The sequence below is a fragment of the Mus musculus genome, chromosome 18, assembly GCF_000001635.26.
Source record: "Mus musculus strain C57BL/6J chromosome 18, GRCm38.p6 C57BL/6J".
Taxonomy (NCBI): domain Eukaryota; kingdom Metazoa; phylum Chordata; class Mammalia; order Rodentia; family Muridae; genus Mus; species Mus musculus.
Genome location: NC_000084.6, coordinates 90,578,833 through 90,594,999, shown reverse-complemented (window position 1 = coordinate 90,594,999; position 16,167 = coordinate 90,578,833). Strand labels below are relative to the sequence as shown.

The 16,167-nt window shown below is 39.0% G+C and overlaps 1 protein-coding gene across 2 annotated transcripts; it reads right to left on the bottom strand.

The window, feature by feature from the left end:
- Positions 1-1,275: 1,275 nt before the first annotated feature.
- On the bottom strand, positions 1,276-15,240 carry Gm45871 (predicted gene 45871). Of its 2 annotated transcripts, NM_001362365.1 has the most exons (4): positions 15,101-15,175; positions 5,918-6,044; positions 5,666-5,726; positions 1,276-4,169 (listed from the first exon to the last, which is right to left on the bottom strand). In NM_001362365.1, exons 1-4 carry the CDS (start codon positions 15,101-15,103, stop codon positions 2,738-2,740), a joined length of 1,623 nt encoding a protein of 540 aa, NP_001349294.1. In that variant the 5' UTR covers positions 15,104-15,175; the 3' UTR covers positions 1,276-2,737. The 2 variants fall into 2 exon arrangements, with proteins under 2 accessions (NP_001349294.1, XP_030106131.1); XM_030250271.1 differs by lacking the exon at positions 5,666-5,726 and having other exon boundaries at positions 1,359-4,169; positions 15,101-15,240.
- Positions 15,241-16,167: the final 927 nt, after the last annotated feature.

Below are 16,167 nucleotides of genomic sequence, written 5' to 3'. Positions count from 1 at the left end.
GAATCTCAGGGCTCCACCTGTCTCCACCTAACCAGAGCTAGGATTACTGGCAGAACATCATATGTCTGACAGTTATTTTGGAGTTTTGTCATATGTATTTGTGTGATTGTGTTTCTAAAAACCACTTGGATCTATATTAAAGTTTTCAAAATGTTTTAATAAGTATTTATTATACATAATAATGGGATTTATTATAGTGTTTTCATGCATGTATATGATGTATTTTGACAATATTTCTCAACCCCTTAATTTCTTTTGGGGTTGCATTAAATCTATAAATTGACTTTGGAAGTATGGTTATCCCATGAGCCTGCAAGGGCTTCCCTTCTTCTAGTGTCTTCTTTAATTTCTTTCTTCAGTATCTAAAGTTTTCATCATAGAGGTCTTTCACTCTCTTGGTCAGGTTTAATACAAGAGATTTTTTGCTTGGATTTTTAAAGTGTTATGAATGGGATTATTTCCCTGAATTTCTTTCTCAGTATATTTTTCATTGGTTTATAAAAAGGCTATATTTGCCATTTTTGTGTTTTGCCATTTTGTTGAAAAGAATTTATCCATTCTTTAGGTTTTCTGGTGGAGTCTTTAGAGTCTTTGAATTATCTGCAAATAGAGATAGTTTGACTTCTTCCTTTCCATATTATATTTCTTTTATTTGCTTTATATTGTTCTAGCTAAGATTTTTCAGTACCATCTTGAATAAGAGTCAGGAAAGTGGGAACACTTGTTTTCTGCATTTAATACATCAGCTATAGGCTTGCCAAATATATTATTATGGTGAGATGTGTTTCTGATATTCTGAGTTTCTTTGGGATGTTTGACATGATTGATGTTGGTTTTGTCAAAAGCCTTCCATGTCTATCAAGACGCCGTACAATTTCTTTTCTTTTCTTCTTTCCTTTCTTTTCTTTCTTTTTTTTCCAAGACAGGGTTTCTCTGTTTCACCCTGGCTGTCCTGGAACTCACTCTGTAGACCAGGCTGGCCTTGAACTCAGAAATTCATCTGCCTCTGCCTCCCAAGTGCTGGGATTAAAGGCGTGTGCCACCACTGCCTGGGCCCATATAATTTCTATTCTATCAAAAACAAGAGATCATTTGTGAAATTCATAACACTTATTGACATATGGAACCAGCGCTACATCTCTGGAATAAACCAGCTTGGTCATGGTGAGTGATTTTTTGATATATTATTGAATCGAGTTTGCAAGTATTTTTAAAGGAATTTTACACACACACACACACGTGTATATATATATATATATATATATATACATATATGTATATATATATTTATTGGAGATCAATCAGTAATTTTAAAATTTTGTTTATTATCTGGTTTTAGTATCAGACTAATACTAGCTTTATACAGTTTGGTAATGTTTCCTTCTTTGCTATTTAATAAAATAGTTTGATAAGCATTTGTCTTAGTATATTATTGAAGGTCTGATAATTTTTTTTAATTGGTAGATATTTGATTACTGCTTCACTTTTATTTTTTTCTACAAAGCTGCTTAACTTATTTTTTTAAAATATCTTCATGATTTACTTTTGGTAGGTCATATACATCTAGAAATCTATGTATTTTATTTTAGAGTTTTCCAATTCTTTGGAATATATGAGGTTTTAAGGTAAGACCTAACAATTTTCCTGAATTTCATTAATGTGTGCGGTAATAGTCCTCCTTACCCTCCAGTTTATTTACTTTGATACTATTCACCATATTTTTAATTTGTTGAGAATATATATGAATACTCTATTTATATCATTTTCATTCCTCTTTCCCCAGCCAACCTATTTCCTCCCTAAAAGTAATGCCTCTCTGTCTCTCTCTCTAAGCTCTAACACTAAAGCTCACCCTAACCTGAACCCTAAAAGGAATCACTGCTGGCATTTCTTTTCCTAATAACCCCTAACTGCTAACCCTCTAACCCTACCTCCCCAACCTTAACACACCTAACCCTAACCTAGCCCTAAACCCCAACGCTAATCCCTAACCTTAACCCTCCTAAACTCTAATCCCTATACCCTTACTCCCCAACCATAACCCTCTAACCCTAAACCTTACCCCTAACCCCCAATCCTAACTCCATAACCTTTAACCTCCAACACCTAACCCTAACCTAACCTTTTAACCCAAACAGCTTGATTACAGTAATTCTTGGCATTTACTTTGACCAGGTGTTTGTATTGTTATGGATCTTTGCAGATTTTAAAACAGACTTTATCACATTGAGGTTCATAAGGCTTTTCTCCAGTATGTGTTATTTTCTACATTCAGTGATAACTGTGAAGGACAAAGGCTGTACATTACTTCCATTAACAGGGTTTCAGTGAATGGAAGTTTGAATACTTCTGTTGCAATAAGAACTATTCAACACATTCACAGGGTTTCTCTTCAGCGTGTTATCTTTTATGCCCTTTGTCTTAGTCTGGGTTTTATTGCTGTGAAAAAGATACTATGACCAAGACAACACTTATAAAGGACAACATTTATTTGAAGGTTCTGTACAGATTCAGAGGTTCAGTCTATTATCATCAAGGTGGAAAGAATAGCAGTGTCCAGCAGACATGGTGCTGGAGGAGCTGAGAGTTTTACATCTTGATTAGAAGGCACCCAGAAAACTCTTCTGCCCTGGGAGGGGCTTACGCATAGGATCTCAAAGCCCACTGCCATAGTGATCCACTTCCTCAAAGAAGGCCACAACTCCTAATAGTGCCACTTGCCATGGGCCAAGCATATTCAAACTTCCATACCTTTGAAGATCACTGTGACCTGTAAAGGCTCTATCACATTGGTTACAGTCATAGTATGTGTTCTTTTATGTCTTTGGAGATGACTGTGTCGTGAATAGGCTTTATCACATCCATTACATTTGTAGGGTTTCTCTCCAGTGTGAATTATTTCATGACTTTGAAGTTGGCCATGAGAGGCAAAGGATTTACTACATTGCTTACATTCATAAGGCTTCTCTCCAGTATGTGTTGCTTTATGTATTTGGAGACTAGTGTTACTCACAAAGGCTTTACCACATTCATTACATATGTAAGGTTTCTCACCAGTATGAATTTTTTCATGTCTTTTAAGAACATTCTGACCTGCAAAGGCTTTACCACATTGATTGCATTCATACGGTTTCTCTCCAGTATGTGTTCTTTTATGTACTTGGAGATAACCAGGATATGCAAAAGCTTTATCACATTGACTGCATTCATAGGGTTTCTCTCCAGTATGTGTTCTTTTATGTACTTGGAGATAACTATGAGATGCAAAGGCTTTACCACATTGATTACATTCATAGGGTTTCTCTCCAGTATGTGTTCTTTTATGTACTTGGAGATAACGATGGGCTGCAAAGGTTTTACCACAGTGATTACATTCATAGGGTTTCTCTCCAGTATGTGTTCTTTTATGTATTTGAAGATGATCATGATATACAAAGGCTTTACCACATTGATTACATTCATGGGGTTTCTCTCCAGTATGTGTACTTTTATGTACTTGGAGATAACGATGAGATGCAAAGGCTTTACCACATAGATTACATTTGTAAGGTTTCTCTCCAGTGTGTGTTGTTTTATGTCTTTGAAGATAACCATAATATACAAAGGCTTTACCACATTGATTACATTTATAGGACTTCTCTCCAGTATGTGTACTTTTATGTATTTGGAGATTACAGTGTTGTGAATAGGCTTTATCACATTGATTGCATTTGTAGGGCTTCTCTCCAGTATGTATTATTTTATGCACTCGAAGATTGCAATGATGTGCAAAGGCTTTACCACATTGATTACATTTGTAGGGTTTCTCTCCAGTATGAATTCTTTCATGACTCTGAAGTTCAGAATGGTATGCAAAGGCTTTGCCACATTGCTTACATTCATAAGGTTTCTCTCCAGTGTGTTTTCTTTTATGTCTTTGGAGATGACTATGTTGTGAATAGGCTTTATCACATTGATCGCATTTGTAGGGTTTCTCTTTAGGATGTGTTCTTTTATGTGTTTGGAGATTACTGTGATGTACCAAGGCTTCATCATATTGAACACCTTCATAGGATTTCTCTCTAGTATGAATTCTTTCATGCCTTTGAGGATAAGTGTGACATGCAAAGGCTTTACCACATTGAGTGTTGAATACAGAGGGTTTCTCTCCAGTATGACTTCTTTCATGCCTGCAAAGATAATTGGCATATGTGAAAGAGGAATCACATCTTAAGGTTTTATCACTTTGTTTGCATTCATGGTTTCCCCTTCATTATGGGTTGTTTTGCATCTTTGGGGTTACCTGTAATGGTAAGAGTGTAATTACATGGCCCACATTTGTAGCATCTGTTTTCTCTATGAGATTTTTCACATATTTGAAGAAAAATGGAAGAGCTCAGAGCTTTACCACACTGAGTACATTCATAATTTTTCTCATATTGTGAAGTACACATTTGCATACTACATTGGCAAAGTAAACCAGGACAAACAGAAAAGAATTTCCACATTTCTAGGACTCATAGGGATTTTCTGCAGTGAGTTATGGATATATTCTCAATGAAGTTGGAAGACCAACTAATTATAAACTTGTATCACACAGAGAAAGTCTACTCAAATGGGGACTACTACATATATTTTAATTGTTCTGGGAAGGAGACAGAGGTACATTGTTTCTTTCAATATCCCTATGTTCACATGGCTTGTATCCATTGTGACACATGATATATTTTTAAAAAGAAGAATAATGAAAGAGTTTCATATTGCATTCACACAGTTTGACTTTTTGTTCATCATAGACATGTGGTATAGGGATTAAGGTTTCTCCCAAACAACATTCTTGACTCTTATAAACTTAAACTTAGCAATGTTACTATATGAGTAATCTGCTTTACTATGTAATATTTGATTATTATTTTTAAAAAAGATTTATTTATTTATTTTATGGATATGAGTACATTGTAGCTGTACAGATGGTTGTGAGCCACCATGTGGTTGCTGGAATTTGAACTCAGGACCTCTGGAAGAGCAGTCAGTGCTCTTAACCACTGAGCCATCTCTCCAGCTCCATAATATTTGATTATTAGAAACATATACTTATAACCTATTTTCTGTCTATCTATCTACCTATCTATCAATATACTGAAATAAGTGAGTGGTATGAAACTAAATATAGATTGGCAGTTCTACAGAGTAGCTGTAATGTGGCTATGATTCAATTGATAATATCTGTTAAGGCATTGTTTCCTTGTCTTCTTTCATAGAGACAAGATTTGCAAACACAAATCAGACACCTGACATTGAGGTACATGGATTTGTGAGAATTTAATAATCATCTGGGCTGGAGAGATGGCTCAGTGGTTAAGAGCGCCGACTGCTCTTCTGAAGGTCATGAGTTCAAATCCCAGCAACCACATGATGGCTCACAACCATCTGTAATGAGATCTGATGCCTCTTCTAGGGTGTCTGACGACAGCTACAGCAAGCAAGCAGGGCCAAAGTGAGAAGAAAAAGTGTCTGAAGACAGTTACAGTATACTTACTTACATATAATAAATAAATATTTAAAAAAATAATCATTAATACACTTAAAGAAGTACTTTTTTACACTGTTGCTTTTCTTAAAACTTCCAGGACATGTTAATATTTCTTCAGAGGCAAATTCATGCCAATTTGCATATGAAAATTACCTTCTATGTCTTCTAGAACTTTGACAATGTTCTTCAATGTTATGGTATTCCCAATTGTAGCCTAAAAAATAGTACCAGAAAATATATGATATATTATTGGAAATTAGGAAAAATTTAAGTTACTATCTTTAGTGAACCTGATTTATTCACCTCATTCTTCTTCACTCTCAATTGAACTTACAGAAAAGCATCAGTAACAAGGAGACAATTGCTCCCTTATTTTAAAAAGTGAAAGAAAATTCATCATCTTACCTATAGCAGTGAGGTTCTTGTAGGTCTCCAGCATCACATCTTTGTAGAGACGCTTCTGTGAAGGATCCAGCAAAGCCCATTCTTCTCGAGTCAAGTTTACATGCACATCATCATAGGTCACTGCATCCTAAAATATTCCATACATGTGTACAATAGAAACCATGATTCCAACATCACTGTAAATACATACTTCACTGATAATATATTTTATATTTGTATGATTCTGGTGCTTTCCCCACTTATTCATTGATCCAGAAGTTCTAGTGTAATTACCAAGTCATCTTAGGAGGAAACTGAATAATAATAAGATTCACTTCTGTCATTTCTTTGCTCTTTAAATAGGATATAGCCTTGCAAGAGAAATGATAATTAAGAGAGAGAGAGAGAGAGAGAGAGAGAGAGAAGCAAACAGTACTGAGCATACATCAGAGCAATTATATGAACAAATACTAACTACAAAAAAAAGAAAAAAAGATGGGCAAGCTGGGTGTACTAGTTCATGCCTTTAATCTCAGCATGCAGGAAGCAAAGGCAGGTGTATTTCATTGAGTTTGTTGCCAGCCTGGTCTATCCAAGACAGGATATGTTAAGAGATATGTTAAGACCCTCTCTCCCCTGTAAAAAATCAAACAAACAAGAAAGACAGAAAGAACTCAGAGGTTTTTACTGAAGTTTCTACAAAGTATTACACATTTACTCCAGTTCTGTATTCATCTTACAGAATCCCAAAGTGCCCCAGTTTAAACTGTAACAGTAACAAGATCTTACTAAAATGGGATGCATCTTTAAATAGTTACAAATGGACAGATGAAAATATTGGCAATGTAAATTTTGAACCTAACTAGGACAGGAGAGATGGTTCAGTAGTGACTAGCTCTTGCTGGTCTTGCAAATAATTGGGCTCAATTGCCAGTTGCTTAACAACTATCCATTACTCCAAATTCAGGAATTATGAAGCCATCTTCTGACTACCGTGGGGACTAGGCATACATGATGTGCATATTCATGCACACAGGCAAAATATTCATATTCATTCAAAAAATCAAAACAAACACAACATGTAGAAAGAATGTTATGCACTTGCAATTCAGTGACTCAGAAAGCTCATGCAGTATTAATATCATGAATACATGTCATCCTGAAAAACAGAATATTTTCTTTGCCAACTTTCAAAATTCACAGTGTGGATGAAGATAAAACACAACAGCATATGCTTGACAGGTATCAAAACCTACATTCCAGGCTCATCAGCCAATAATATAAAAATGAATAAACAAAAAGCCAGACATGTTGGCCCACATTTAATCCCAGCACTCTGGAGCCAGAGTCAGGTGGATCTTTAAGTTTGATGCCTGCATGTTCTACACATCTACTTTCAGGATGGCCAGGGCTACACAGAGAAACTCTGTCTTCAAAAATGAAAACAACAAAATTAATAATATAAAAACACAAGGTTCACAAAGTAGCTTAGCACTAAATAACAATTGCTTCAAGTGCATTTTATGTGATTTAGGGATAGTCTATATGGTGAAGACAAGACAACATGAGAAGGAAGCTGACTGATCAGGTTCAACCATAACACAGTAGAAACACACACACACACACACACACACACACACACACATACACACACACATACACACAAGAACGAAACAGATTGAGTCTATAGACACTCAAATCTCATCCCCAAAAGGAATCCGGAAAGGTTCCTCCTACAAAAGCTTCTACTGAGAGGACTGAGTTGGCCAGAGCCAGGCTGACTCCCTGATAGGCTGTAAACTGACAATTTGAATGACTATGCCTAAGTTTCACTTTCCCAAAACACAAGAAGTCCAAAACAAGTCAATTCCAGGAAAACCACCCCTACAGGCAGCCAATCAGGAGCTGCCCCTGCCACCAGGCCTGAGCCAAGCCTGAACCAAGAATAGTTAATCATCATTGGTTCTGAAAAGTCCCCCAAATTCCTCAGAACCTTGACCAATCCCAAAGACACCCGTACACCTGGAAATTGAGCCAACCAATCAGGACAAAGGCCACCTACTCCTCCCTGGAATTCCTCTAATTGGCTTTAAATTGAGCTTGCAAACTCACATGTCTGTCTACATCCTAGTGAATGGTAGACCCCCTACATGCTAGAATTCTGCAGAATAAAATGTTCTTTGCTTTTGCATACTATTTGAGTCTGGGGGGGGTGTCTTCCTTCAGTGATTCTTGGACCCTAACATTACAAGCTCCCTCAAAGAAAGCCACAAAGGATAGACAAGTGTTCAAAGACATCACCCTTTCTGGGAGCTGTGTGACTCAATCAACAACATTCTGACCCTGGTCACTCTAGGCTCATCCATGATGAAAATGCATTTAGTTTAACTTCAATGATCCTAATCGTCTGCAGCAGGCAATATACTCTTCAAATGTCTAAAGTCTCTTCTAACACTAAAGACAATCTCTTGATTGACACATCTTGTAAAATCAGAAGGCAAGTTATATCATTCAAACACACAATGGCACAGAATGCCCCTTCCCATTCTAATAAATTGGAATGTGAACATAGGGAGGGAAGATTAAACCAAAGCAAGGCAAACACCAGATCCTGCAGCTCTGTCTCAGATACAAGGGGCCTCAGTTTCAAAAGGCTTAGATGGCCCTATCCCTGTAACTTCTCATACATCTCTTGGTTTAGTTACTTGTACTCCCTATATGCAGCTCTCCATGATAGGTGTCTCATAGCTTATGTATCTCAACTTCGTGTGGTCTCAAAATGAAACTCAGGTTTCATTCTCACAGGTTCATGCAATGCACTCTCACAGTTTCCTCCCTCACTGGGGCTCTGACTCTGACAAACAGATGACTACAATAGTGCTGAACTGAAACCACAAAGGAAGAATCCATGATCTTAAACTCTGCATCTTTCTTTTTTCCAGAACTTAGGTGTTCCTGTCAACTTTGGATTCTAAACTGGGATGGACCCTGCCACATTTGGACCACAGTTGTAGCAGGCTTTATAAGTTGTTCTTCCTGGGTCTAGGAATCATTTTGCCTACTCCTTCCATTCAGGAAGCTTAGCAGGAGGGAGTGTTTCCCTTAGAGCACCTTCTTAGGCTTTCAATCCTGAGTTAAGGACCCCCCCTCCCCCGTCTCTCCTTCTATCCCTCTCCCCTCTCTTTTCTTTCAGTTTTTGTGGTTTTATTTAAACACAAAAGTGTGCACTCAAGCCATCTATTCATATTCTTCACCTGGTGTTGGGATTAGTCACTCTGATGGCCAGCTGTGCTGTTCTCTCTACGATGGCTTTTCAGTTCTTAGAGCAAATGTGAGTGATCTCAGCTCAGTAAGATTTGTCACATATCAGCAGCACTTCCAGCTCCTTGACATTGTGGACCAGAAACTTCTGGAAACCACCGGGCAGCATGTGCTTGGTTTTCTTGTTGCTCTGGTAACCAGTGTTGGGCATAAGGACCTGCCCCTTGAATCTTCTTTGAACCATTGCCAATACCTCTGAGTTTCTGCCAGTTTTGCTTAATTTTGACATACCTATCTGACTAGTGCCTGAAGAACTTCTTGGTCCTCTTTTGGACGATCTTGTACTTCACCTGAAGGTGAAGGGCAGCCATGATGTCACAAAACAGATGGCAGGCACCTTGCAGGTAGCTCCGAGGAAGAAGAAAGGGGCCAGGACCTTCTCTTTAGTAGTGATAAATCATCTCTTGGAAATTCATGCTTCTTCACAGTTATGCTGCATATTCTCTCTTGGAGATGGACCGGTTTCTGTCTAATCAGTAACTTGTCACAATTTCCTTTCATAGAGGACACATAAGAGATTTTCTTCTACTTCTGTCATGTTTAATATTCCAAATAGATTTTTAAAACTAGTTGAGTACACATTACCTTTAGCTTCAGAAGATATCATGTATATTTCGAGACATTTAACTATTATAAATTATTTGATGACTTTAAAAAAAAAAAAGAAAGAAAATGCATGCTTCTGTCTCAGCATTTGACAGCCATCTGAAACTTCACCCTGATGTTTTTCTCTACAAGCCACAGACTTTGTATTTATTTCTGCCCCACTTATTGCTTTTTTCCACTGTAGTCTTGAATGAGTTACTAGCAATAATCATCTAACAGATTCAATATCCCATCTAACAATACAGCCAATTATTTTTTAATTCTGCCTTACTCAATTTCTCAAGGCATGAGCAGAATAGGAAAGATTTTGGGTAAAAAAATACCACACAAATGACCTCTAGCTAAACTTTTTTATGGAGTCTATTTTCCACGGAAATCCTATGACTTCTGACTACATTACTCGAAATACTCCGATCTTCCAGGTGCTACAAGAACAGCTAATTAAGCTCTGAGTACAGCTTTCTATGCTGTTTGCCATCTCAAGTCCTGATATTTCTCCACAAGAGAACATTTCCAGGTTCTGTTCAGCAACAAAATTACTTTTTCCGTTTTTCATTTGCTTGTTTTTTGGTTTTTGTTGTTGTTGTTCTAACTTGCTACTCTGCTCTTGTGATTGAATTCTCTAACCAAAGGCATCTCAGCTAATGTACAGGTTCACTTGTTTGGTTCTGTCAGATAACAATCCACCATTTTGGGAGCTTAGAATAGAAACTCAAACTTCAAGAAAATAAGGCAAAAACCATGGACAAACATTGTTTCCTAGCTTGTCCTCTTGCTTGGTCACTGTAACATGCTCAGGCAGCTTTCTTTTCCAGCCTAGGCACAACTGCTTAGGGATACTGCCACCCTCAGTAGAAAAGCCTTCCCATATCAATCATCACTAAACACAATCTCTCACTGACACATAATCCAGCCATTTTGATGAGGGCATGACCTCAAGTGAGGCTCCCTCAGATGACTGTAGGCTCTAAAATGTTGACAACTGAAACTAATTAGGACACAGAGACTATAGTATATAAGAAAGTTTAAAAAACCCTACAAATATGTTAACCATATCAATCACTTAAGTTGCAAAACCCCTAAAATTGATGATTGCAACAATTGGAAAACACAGATTTGCCAAGAAATGAGGAGAGACAAGCCTTCAGGATCAAGAAGAGGCAACTAACACAGTTTCCCAAACTATTAAAAACTCAAGAAACTCATAACATAGTAAATTTTCAGAAGACAAAAATAGGTGAAGGCCTATCATGTTCCAGAGAAACAATATAAATTATAATGAATAAAATCACACAACATAGATGGTACCACAAATAAAAGGAAACTGAAAGACAGACAGACATATAAGTCTTTAAACATGAATTACAAGACTATAATAAAAAAAAAATCAAAGAAATTTCAGGTCAACACTCATCCTGTACACTCTGTTTCTCCTCTTTGCCAATAATAGAAAAATAGGTTAAAAGTAGCAAAAACCCAGTCATTTGAACAAAGAGGCAGCCTAAGGAACGGGAAAAGATTTCTTTTTACCAAATCCACACCTTATAGAGGCCTAATATACAAAATATATAAAGACCTCAAGAAGCTAGGCTTTCCAAAGCAAAAAATTCAATTAAAAGTGAGGTCTAAACAGGTAATTCTCAACAGACAAATCTCAAAAAGCTGAGAAATAGTTAAAGAAATCATCACTATCACCAAGGAAATGCAAATCAAAACTATTTTGAGACTCTATCTTGTACCTGTCAGAATGGCTAAATCAATAATACAAGTGACAGGTCATGCTGGCAAGGATGTGAAGAAAGGGGAACAATCCTCCACTGCTTATGGGTGCATACTAATACTGTCACTATGGAAATCTATTTCCCCAGAATCGTGGTTCCTCAGAACACTGAGAATCCATCTACTTCAAAACTGAACTATATTGCTCTTGAGCATCTATTCAAAAGGTGCTCCATCTTACTACAAGAACATTTGCTCAACTATATTGATAGCATATTTATTCATACTATCCAGAAACTGGAAACAACCTAGAGGTACCTCAACTGAAGAATGGGTAAACAACAACAAAAAAGTGGTACATTTACACAATGGAGTATCTGTCACTCAGCTGTTTTTTAAAAAAAAACTGACATCATGAATCTTCAGGCAAAAGAATGCAACTAAAAAAAAAAAAAATCACCCTAATTGAGGTAATCCACACCCAGAATAACAGATAGGGTATGCTTTCACTTATAAGTGGATATTAACCTATTAGGTAAATAATAATCAAGCTGTACTCCACAAACTCAGAGAGGCTAGGTAAATAGGAAGGTTATGGTGGGGAGCATGGATCTCCTTCTAAGGGGGAAATAGAATAGTTTCTGTGAGTAGACTGGGGTTTGATGGGAAAAGGAGTGCGAAGGACAAGTTGGGAGGGAATAAGGGAGAAAGTACAGTGTAGGGAGAGACAGACAGACAGAGAGAAGTCTGCTTGCCAGGAAGAGTCAAGGTGGGTTAAGGTCTGTTGGCAGATTTCCCAGCTTGCTGAGGCATGGAATGATAAGAGGAGGTACACCTGAGGCTCAAGGGAAGGGGCTGAAAGTTCTATTGACCTTGGTGGAAGGAACAGGGAGGTGCCTCTGGATAAGAACAGATGTTCTGTGTATAATTCAGGAAATTGTTTCTGATAGCTTGTTGCTTTGCTTCCCATGATACTGTGAGGTATTAAAAGGCTATGAAAAATTAACTCAAGGCTGCTGGTTGTTGCTGGCTGCTGCTGGTTGCTGTTGCTGCAGTATTAGCCGGCAATTTTCCTAAATCTAACTCTTGGCTTTGCATCTTCTTTCTGACTTTCCTTTCTTTAATCCTTGCTTCCCCCCTCAGAGACTGTTCAACTCGTGCCGGCAGGTCCAGTACAAAGAAGGAAATTAGATTCAAGGACCTTTCTCCTCTATTCTTGCTTCTCTCTTATCTAATGATAGGGGGTGAAACTGGGGGCAGGAGGGGGAACAGGGAGGGATAAAGGGTGGGAAAAAGAAGAAATCGCAAAGTAGCAAAGACCATCTACATTGGTTAATGTGAAAAGAGAAGCAAGCCTAAGATAAATTTTGCATTCTACATATGCTGTCACGCTTTAGTCTCCTTTAGGTTCAGGTCCCAGGTTGTTCTGAGCAATTTAAATATGGACCAGAGACTGCAAGTCTACCCACGGAGACAGATGGGAAATTTACACAGAAAAGATATTCCCAAGATTATTTCTTAAGTACACCAGTGCCCTAAAACAGCAGGTTAGTGACAGTGTCCTAAGTAGAAGGTCCCAGATGATGAAAAACATAGGAAAAGGAGAAGGTAGAAAGTATAAAAGCTGGGGTGAGGAGGTCTCGCAAAGCTATTTCTTAAGCTAAGTAAGCTTCTTAAGAAGAATACCATCTTTTATACTACTTACATGAGGGAAATGGAAAGAAATGAAGTTAGCAGAAACATATGAAGAAACTATGAAGTTAGTAGAAACATCATACAGTGGAACACACTCAGGAGGAGTCTAATGAAACAGCACTGCGTAAGGCAAATTTGGTGTATCTCAAAAACATTATTCACCAAGTTTATAGTGGCCTTGGGACTGATAACCACAGTCCCATATGGTGGGATCTTGTGTTCTCAGAATCTGAAGCAACTCTTCCCAAAGGCCCTGGCCCCAGACCATTACCAGCTCTCCCAAGTATGCTTCTGGTTTTAGAGAGGGAGCTCTGTTTTATCTCTATTCCTCAGGGCCTTAGGAAAAGATCCCAAGGCCTAGGCCCTGTTACTGGCTTTGTAAGCACATCCCTGGGTTTGTAGTAGAACCAATTCATACTTTTCCTGACTAGCTTATAAATCAATGAGACTCAGATTATGGCTATTTTATTTGGCTTTGACAATTACTGGGAAGTAACCCATAATCTGCTTTTCTAATTGCTGGCCTGGCTATCTCCCAGCCATGTGCCCCAAATACTTGTCAAGTGCTCATGATACCTCTGCTATCATGGTGATTTTTCTCCTCTCTCTTCATGGGCCCTCCCTTCATCCTCTTCCTCTCCACCCCCAATCAGGTAACTCAAAACCCATCTTCCTCTAATCCCTCCAGTAACTGGCTGTAGCCAATTCTATTTAACCAATGCATTTAAATTAAGAACAAGATTTGCACAACAAAAGTTTGTAATGGTGAGAATTCACTTATAGGCGTAGACCTTCCAGTACAGAATTTAGCTTTACAATGCATAGCAACAGAACAAACCTCAACAGGGTTGCAGAAGGAACTATGTCACTCTCTATATGTAGGGACCTCTAGGAAAGCCTTGCTTGTTCAGGCCAGCACTCAACACAACACAACAGTGTTCTTTGTTTTGTTTTGTTTTCCTTTCCTTTTCAAATGGTTGTCGCCTGGTATCATCTTGCCCATGTGGCAGAACTATGCTTTTCTCAAGATGAAAACTGAACTTTTATGGCAAACAGACCATAAAGTTGATTGTGATCTTGTAATGCTCTACCAAGCAGTTTGTTAGAGGCCTGATCTTTTCTTTTCTTTTTTTTTTTTTTTTTTGAGACAGGGTTTCTCTGTTTCACCCTGGCTGTCTTGGAACTCACTCTGTAGACCAGGCTGGCCTCGAACTCAGAAATCCGCCTTCCTTTGCTACCCAAGTGCTGGGATTAAAGGCGTGTGCCACCACTGCCCGGCTTAGGCCTGCTCTTTAATATGGGGATGGGCCTAGTGGCTGGTTGTAAATCAGGGTTGTTTCTTTTGTTATGGTTTGGAGCCATATTTCTGGATAGTAGTCTTTGTGAACAAACATATCCTAACATTCTAATCTCTAACAGGCTTGGTTAGCACACTACTTATCTGTGGGGTGTTTTACAGGCAGTCCTCCCTCACTTAAATTCTACTTGGTGTGCCTTACTATCTCTTAAGCTTTATTAAATCCTTTACATCAACAATTCTACTCTTTTGCATCACAGCTTGTATTAGATTGTTACCCAACACATGAGATGCCTTTTACAACCTCCACAAAATTAACTCCAAGTGGATTGTACACCTTAATGTTAAGTGTTAAAATCAGAACTTGCTGAAACTAGGGCTCTCTGAGTTTGTCATCATGCCAAAGGCGTTTCTACACATATGCTTGAGGTTATTCAGAGGCCACCTCTGGATCCAGCGAGTGGCTAAGACAAGTGACCTCACAGGTGGCAGAATCTGGCCGCCAGTTCCCACCAAGCCCCAGGAAGCCTGCTCCTCCCGATTGTCCGCAGTGACCCTGTGCTCACCATATCACAACTTCGGAGCTTGCCTGAGCGCGCTTCACAGCATCAGCCGCCAGACAGGGAGCACGTCACACAGGACCACTCAAGCCTGATAAGCTATTAAGCGGAACCTGCAGCAAGGCACCCGGAAGAAACCGCCTCATCTTCTGATTGGAAGGTTCTCCTGAAGGCTCTGATTGGCCAGTGAGTCTTGAGTGACATGAGCACCTACCTTAGGGTTAGAGTGTGCTGAAAGGACACAGTGAAGAGGTTCTCAGGCGCCCAGTCCAGGGCCAGACCTTTTCCAGATCCGCAGGGATTTGCATTATAGTAGAACTTGTGTTTGTTCTCTAATTGGCTATCCGTCTCCCCACCCATCCCCCCGGAAGACCTACTACTCCAGCTACCACAGCTCAGCCGCTGCCTGCTCCTCCCTTTTGTGGGTAGTGACTCTGTGCTCACTAGGTCCTGACTTCAGCCTGAGATTTCACAAGTAGGCTCTTTCCCTTCTTCCTCCTGGAATCAGGGTAGATAGCTTGCATAGCCCATTACTCAATTTGCAGTGGAGTTATCAATCTGTCCTACAAGTGAAATGGTGCATAGAACATTAACAATTAAAAAGAGATTTGGGGGAATAATAATTTTGTTTTGTGGCTGTGGGGATTCAGACCTGGGACAAGCGACTGAAGTGCACATTGAACACACCAAGGCCGGCTGGACCTCCAGGTTCTCCCAACACTCCTCAGTCCCCACCTGTTACAGGGCATGGCTGGCATACTCTGCCTTATACACTGAACTTTCCAGTCCAGGGGCTGGGCTTTCCCTCCCTCAGAAGCTCTTCCTATATAATTGAGACATTTTGTGCTCTTTGTCTCTGTGTCTCTCTCCTCCCTCCCTCTCCTTCCTCCTCCACTTTCCCTGTCCCTCCCTCCCCCGCCCCTGCATTTTTCTCTTCCTGCTTGCTTCTCCCCCCCCCCCCCATTCTCTCTCTGGTCTCAAGTGATCAGTGAACCCACTAGAAAGCTGCTCCCAGTAAACTGTCAAATACTCTAATTGGCTTGGATTGAGTCCTTCATGCTGGACTTAGGTAA